The sequence below is a fragment of the Lontra canadensis genome, unplaced genomic scaffold (assembly GCF_010015895.1).
Source record: "Lontra canadensis isolate GAN:19392208 unplaced genomic scaffold, GSC_riverotter_1.0 scaffold65, whole genome shotgun sequence".
Classification (NCBI taxonomy): domain Eukaryota; kingdom Metazoa; phylum Chordata; class Mammalia; order Carnivora; family Mustelidae; genus Lontra; species Lontra canadensis.
In genome coordinates, this window is record NW_022631059.1 from 11,031,725 (window position 1) to 11,038,729 (window position 7,005).

General features: G+C 57.0%; 1 protein-coding gene across 1 annotated transcript; it reads right to left on the minus strand.

Annotated features, from left to right (window-relative positions):
- Positions 1-321: 321 nt before the first annotated feature.
- SNAI1 (snail family transcriptional repressor 1) lies at positions 322-6,372 on the minus strand. The gene is made up of 3 exons (XM_032878991.1): positions 6,194-6,372; positions 5,059-5,586; positions 322-1,344 (listed from the first exon to the last, which is right to left on the minus strand). Exons 1-3 carry the CDS (start codon positions 6,273-6,275, stop codon positions 1,160-1,162), a joined length of 795 nt encoding a protein of 264 aa, XP_032734882.1. The 5' UTR covers positions 6,276-6,372; the 3' UTR covers positions 322-1,159.
- Between the last annotated feature and the right edge of the window lie 633 nt (positions 6,373-7,005).

Consider the following 7,005-nt stretch of genomic DNA (forward strand, 5'->3'; position numbering starts at 1 on the left):
GTCAGCCTCAAAATGGAAGATGAGAGAATAAATCCAGGTCACAATGTAAGAAGTGCAAGGAACCTATACACAGCCCCCTGCTGCTCACTGGCCTGCAGGTGTTTCCCACCCTCCGCATCAGACAGGACACCCAGGCTCAGAGGAAACCCATTTGTACAAATAAGGTCCCTGACAGTTGAAGTTAGTGGTCCAAAGCCATGTCATCTTTAAAGGGACAGGATATAAGCCCATCAGGAATTATCTGAGCTCCATGAATCCCTGCCCCCTCCTCCCTTCCTGAAGCCCTGTAAAACACTCACCCTTCTATAAAACAAAGTAGACTTTAATACATAAATTAACCACTTTATTGAATATCAATAAACTGTACATATAACTATACAAAATGTATCCTTAGTACAAAATGTTGCTTGCAATATAAATACCAGTGTACCTTTAAAAATGTAAACATCTTCCTCCCAGGGCCACCTGTCAGACCCCAAAAATAGTTCTGGGAGACACATCGGTTGGGCTGAAGCACCCCACTCAGGCCCCCAACAAGTGACAGCAATTACTCACAGTCCCTTTTGGGACTGTTGTTAAATTGCCCATGAGACAGGTGCCACGGTGACAAACAGGAGACTGAGATAGCTGCCCGGGCCCGGGGCAACCTGGGGTCTAGACACGTCCTTGTGTCAGTGACTGCCCACAAGCCCCCAGGCTGAACCTGGGGGTGGATTACTGCACAGTTAGTCACACCTCCTGGAGGGGTGGCCTGAGGGTTCTAGGTCAGGGAGGAATGGGTTCCCCTGAGTGGGGGGGGGGGTAGTTTCCTATCAGTCTTCCTTTTTGTCCTGGAGCTCAAAGCAGCTGTATCCAAACACCTTTGGACACACAAACCCACACAGAGAGGCCGACTCCAGAACAGTCGGCTGTAAACCACCCTCCCTATCAGCCATCCACAGACATGTCCACGGCAAGGCCTCCCTCAGAGCCCACTGAGGCACCTGGGGCAGAGAGAACTGGAACATGGTCCTCAGAGCCCTTCGGGGCCAACAGAGCCAAACAGGGGAGCTCAGAAGGGAATTCCGTGGCAGTGACAAGTATGGGGGCACCTTCTTTCTGGAGTTGAGAAGGCTGCGATGCAGGGGGTTGTCTAGAGAGGCAGGAGGAGCCCTGAGGGTCAGCGGGGGGCCCCTGAGCAGCCTGACTCCTGGTGCTTGTGCAGCAGGGACATGCGGGAGAAGGTTCGGGAGCACGTCTTGCACTGATACTTCTTGACATCTGAGTGGGTCTGCAGGTGGGCCCGAAGGTTGGAGCGGTCGGCAAAGGCACGGCTGCAGTGGGAGCAGGAAAAGGGCTTCTCGCCTGGGGACAGAAACAGGAGTTGAGTGCTAAAAACCACTTGGGGTAACAGCTGACATTTATTTATTGAAATCCCTGCCTGCCCACCCACCCACCTGGGCCTTTAGAGCCCAGATCACCCCACCCCTGAAGGAAATCCCATGACCCAGAAAAACCAGGCCATTATCTAGTGTCCAAAGGCTTGGATATGATTGGGAGCTCTGCCACTTCCCACCATGTGACCTAGAACAAGTCATCCAGCTGCTCTGAGCCTCCAGTTGCTCATCTGTAAAATGGAGCTGTTCATCCCCCCCTCCCCGTAAGGGCTGGTAATCCGGAGGTGGTAAATAAAGCACTTACCCAGGCAAGCCAGCTGAGACAATGATGGCAACTGCATTTACTGAACACTTACTTTGTGCCAGAGACAGCGAGGAGCATCGTATGCTCATCTCCCTTAATCCCACCCTTGTCCTCAGTTTAGAGTCCGTGAAACCGAGGCACAGAGAAGCCAAGTAGCATATGCAGGGCCACCCGGCAAGAACCAAGCAGCCTGACTCCAGAGCCTCCGATTTTAACCACTATATAGATGGCATCTCAGTTAAGGGGGCTATAGTGGGCATTCCTCATGATCACTACTGGATTTACTTCATCTGGGGACAAAGCTGGGGTCAGCCTTAAAGTCTCCCTGGCACATCCCCTCCCCACGACCGGTTCAGCTCCTTCTGAGCTGCTTCCCCATCACAACGCTGACCACGTTTGGTATTGTCAAGTCTTGTCTGTCCCGCAATCAGACAGAGTCCCACAAGAGCAGGGGCCTCCCCTGAATTCATTCCAAGGGCTTGGGGCCTGGGACCCCCAAGAGGCTACAGAAACCTTTTACCTTCTACCTTGTTTAAAACTCCTTCCCACCTGTTGCCTTTACACCACCTGCCTGGCCAAGGTTATGCTGAAAAAGAGAGTTATGCACGCAGAGCTAGGTACACAGTAAGTGCTCAGTAAGTGCTTATACAATAGCTAAGTCTTTTTTTAAAAGCTCGGAAGAGCCTGACCCTTCAATCACCACCAGATAATGCTGTTCACCAACTTTTCCTAATTCCTGCCCCAACTAAGATGCTAAGAGTTCACAGTACAAAAACACGGACAGTGCTGTATTTCGTTTTTTCTTCCTTGGGGGTGCATTTCCTAAATAAAAAACCTGAATAATAACTCATTAAACAAGTACTTATCGAGCTTCCATTCTGTGCCAGGCAATAATGCTGAGCATTCTTTACCAAAACATAGCATTCTACCCTCCCACTCCCAGCATTATATGCCCCTAGGCCATGGCCCAGGGTCGGAATTCAAGAGCAGGGAATGGATGAATCCCATCAACCTGCTGGCTGGCTGCCTGGGGGCACTGTGCTGGGCACTGGGGGGGTCCAGAAGTCAGATGTCTGAGGCTCACTATGGAGCCATCCATTCAAGGGCTCAGTCTCCTGGGGCAGAAATACAAGGGAATAGGTCACACCACAGAAGGGGGGGAATTGAGCAGGAGACTAGGGAAGGGATGTCTGAGTTAACGGACTTATCATTATTGAGCACCCTCTGCATACTAGGCCTGAAGGGTCTGAGGGCTGCACCATAAGGTCCAAGTGAAGTTCTTCCTCCTTCACATGCTCCCTTGTGAACTAAGGGCTTACTGTACGCAGATATGGATAAGGGCAACCCCAGGGCACAGAAAGCCACTTCCCTCTCACCTCCTTGGCAGAGATGAAGAAGCCCTGGCTCAGTCTTATGAGCTGTGACTTGGGAAAAGTTTGATTTCCTTCTTTGCCTCAGTTTCCTGATCTGTAAGGTGGGCGTTAGGACATCACCTCCCTCCTAAGGCTGTTGATTTACCACATTAACCCAGGTGAAGGAAGCCATGGGCAATGCCCCCCCCACCATAGAGCAAGTGCTCAGTGAAGTTACCTTTACGTCATGTATGATTAGACACGAACGTGAACAAAGGAGGAAGGATATGATGGGGTGGAGGTCTGTGTGTGCAAGCAGAAGGCACAGACCTGCACCCCTTGCAGATACCCCACCCCCGCAGACGTCTTTATGGCGATCCTGGTGAGTGTGAAATCGGCACCAGGCCGGTGGGGACAAAGGCCGCCGAGGGGGGCACTGTACATGTGATACTCCCCGGATTAAAGGGGCCTGACACGCTGTGGGCCAGCAGCTGCAGCCGGAACAGGTGCTGGGCACCACTGGCCCATGCACCTGCTCCACCCCCCCAGCCCCCACCCACTGGGCCCACCATTAAAGCACACAATGGGAGTCAATGAGGATGGTGATGGTGCATTTCAACAGGCTTTTTGTGTCCCAGACGTGCCTTTACATGAAAATGTCCTGATGGGTGGGGAGAAAAGCTGGGGGGCTCAGGGGAGTACCCCAAGGGTTCTGACTCCTCCAAATAGAGCCCTCTTCAGCTGGGCAATCGCCCAAGACAGAAGCCAGGCAGTTGGACCCTTCTATCAGGTCCCTTTAAAATCAGGGCTATGTGTGCACAAAGAGAAATGGGGAGCCATGGTCTGCCAGCTGGGGAGGATGCCAGGGACACTCTGTAGGAGTAATAATGATACCAATAACGCCTGCAAAACGCCAGGCCTAACAAACCGCCCCACTGACCCTCACAGATCAGAGGTCAGCCACTGGGCCAGGAAATGCCAGAACTGAGGTCTCCAACCCAGTCAGCTTGACCCCAAAGCAGACAGCTATGACCCTTGAACCTTCTACCAAAGTCACTCCCCAAAGAACAGCCCCAAATATGGTGGCCTCCCCCTTTCAGGTTCTGAAAAGACACAGTGGCTACCTCTTCCACATTTCCAGAAAGTTAGAGGACAGAAGAGACTCCATCTCCCATTTATTATGGTTTTGAAACATTACGACCTAACGGTTTTCTGCTGCCAAAGGTATTCCCAGGTCTGGGTAACAGGACTGAGTTTATCTACTCCGTGGTGGGGGTAGGGAGAGCAGATCTGAGAACTATGTAACAAATGATTATGAAGTGACTGAGGAGCCACTGAATCTTGATGGCCAAACCTACAAAATGCTGTCAGAATCCACCATATAGGATTATGCTATCATAATCCTGAGGCTCAGACATTACATCGCTTGTCCAAGGTCACACAGCATGGAACAGAGCAAATATCAAAACCATTTCTGTGCACTTATCATGTATCAAGTGGTGGCCCAGGTGCTTTCTTTCATTTAACTGGCGCAGACACCCCACAAGATGTTCTTATGCTCATTTTACAAACGTGTGAGGCTCAGAGAGGTGAAACATTGACTCAAGGTTTGAAGTTCTGGAAGCAGGACTCAGAGGCAGGTGGGGGGTCTCACAACATCCTGCCTGGCTGGGCCGGCGGAGGGCGGAGTGAGGTGGGCCCCTTCACACCTGGCCTGGCAGCAAGGTGTTGGCTGCACCTCTCCCATATCCAACTCCAACCCATTTGGTGGAGAAACGGCGACTGCAGAGACAAAGTTATCTACTTCTCCCATCTGCTTAGCTGAGGAACGAATGAATGTTCCTGCCAAACGTTTCAGGGAGCCAAGCCCCTGAACGAACGAGCCAGAAGTCAGGAGACTGGAGCCCCAGTTTCCACACTCTGCAAAATCACAGAAAGCCCAGGAGCCCCCCCCCGCCCCCCGGCGCTGGCAGAGAAGGCCGTGGGGACTGTGAGGAGGAAGGCGGCGGCCCACGGGGACACTCACCGGTGTGGGTCCGGACGTGGCCCTGCAGCAGCCAGGGCCTGGAGAAGGCCTTCCCGCAGGTGCCACAGACGCAGGGCAGCGTGTGGCTGCGGATGTGCATCTTGAGGGCACCCAGGCTGAGGTATTCCTTGTTGCAGTACTTGCAGTTGAAGGCCTTGCGAGTCTGGGAGTCCTTGGCCACGGAGAGCCCGGCCAGCTGCGTGGGCAACTGGCCCAAGCCTGGGAAGGCAACATAGCCCTCGGCCTCCAAGGAAGAGGCTGAGGTGGAAGAGAAGGACGAAGGAGCCGGTGAGGGGGGGCTGGGGGGCTGGGAGCCTTTCCCACTGTCCTCGTCCGACAGGGAGGTCAGCTCCACGGCCCTGGGGACCTCCTGGGGCAGAAGGGAGGCCCAGCCGATGGGCTGGGCTTGGGGTGCCAGGAGAGAGTCCCAGATGAGCGTGGGCAGAGAGGCCGTGGGGTTGAGGACCTCGGGAGGTGGGATGGCCGCCAGCAGGTGGGCCTGGTCGTAGGGCTGCTGGAAGGTAAACTCTGAAGGGAGACGGAGAAAAGGGCAGGGTCAGGCATTCGGTCGCGCAGTCAGTCAACAAACAGAGGTCTGCTGCGGGCGGGGGCCGGGGGCGGCACTCAGTACTTACTGGAGGGACGAAGGGATCTCGGCCAGGGCGGCCCATCCTGCCCGCCCGGAGCCCCTCCTCACTCGGGGCCGCCCGACTCGCCCGCCTCGGCCTCCAAATCTTACACGAAGGGCGCCGCCGTTCACCCCGACTCGGGGGCGCTCCCCCTGTGCCCCCCCCATCTCCCGGCCCGCGGGCCAGCGCCGGCACCTCCCCTCCCCAGGCGCGTGCCCCCCGCCCCACCTGCGGCCGCGCTCCCCCTCGCTTCCCCGCCGTCGGGGCCCGGCCGCCGCGCAGTCTCCTCACCCCAGACCCCCGCCCTCGGAAAGCCCTCCCCCAACCGCCCGCATCCACCTGCCCCGGGCTCCTCACGCCCCTGCGCCCACTGCCCCGCGCCAGGCCCCTGGGCTCTGTTCCGGGCCCTGGACTTGGCCCCCGAGGCCCCCTCCCCCAAGGTGCCCCCCACGCGGCCTTTGCGGGTCTCCCCGAAGCCCCCGGAGTCCCTCACCTCGTCCACTCACCTGGAGAAGAGTCGTGCAGCTCGCTGTAGTTGGGCCTCCGGCGGGAGCAGGCGGACTTCCTGACGAGAAAAGAGCGCGGCATGGTGGCCGAAGCAGCCGGGGTTGCCGGGTCGCGCAGGGGTCGCGAAGCACTCCACCCGCGAGGCCGTGCCGCTGCGCTGTGAGTGGAGACGCGCCGCCAACTCCTTTAAGTACGCCAGCCTCGGGATGGGGAGGGGCATGATGAGACCACGCCCCTTTGTCACCTCCGCGCCAATAGAGGCGCGCCTTCGCCAGAGGCCACGCCCTGAGCAGGTGCGCCGGGGGCTGGCGGGGCTAGCGCCGCGTGGCGCTGGGGGCCGGGCGGGGGCCGCTAAGGAGGCCGGGCTGCGGGCGCTGCGCGGATCGCCCCGCAGCGGAGTGCGGGCGGGCGGGCGCCGGGAGCTCCAGGCTAGGCGGGGCCCCCTTCGGGACCCCGAGCCCCCGCCAGCTCAGCGCGGCACGGTCGTCTGCCTCTGGCGCCCCCTGGCGCCGCGCACTGCGGGTCTGGGCACCTGACGTTCCGAAACCGCCTCCGCCTCGGGCTGGGGAGGGGGGCGGAAATTTCCTCGGTCAGGCTGGCGCCTCACAAAGAGCGTGGGATTGACGAGGGACGATACACATTTCGGGGGAGGATGCGAGGAAATGAACACCTTCACGTGGCTGCTGACAGTGTGAAATGCCACAGCCTTCTTGCAAAGCAATCTGGCATCATCTAGCAAAAGGCATCTATTCCTTCACTTAGCCAATGTTTACTGAGCACCCGCTACGTGCCAGTCACTATTCCCGGAGCT

Excerpts from the sequence above, each read along its gene's own strand:
- SNAI1 (XM_032878991.1), bottom strand. The coding sequence starts at position 6,275 with ATGCCGCGCTCTTTTCTCGTCAGGAAGTCCGCCTGCTCCCGCCGGAGG. Across the intron at positions 5,587-6,193 it reads GCTGCACGACTCTTCTCCAG|AGTTTACCTTCCAGCAGCCC; the intron begins GTGAGTGGACGA and ends GTCTCCCTTCAG. Across the intron at positions 1,345-5,058 it reads CCACGTCCGGACCCACACCG|GCGAGAAGCCCTTTTCCTGC; the intron begins GTGAGTGTCCCC and ends TTCTGTCCCCAG.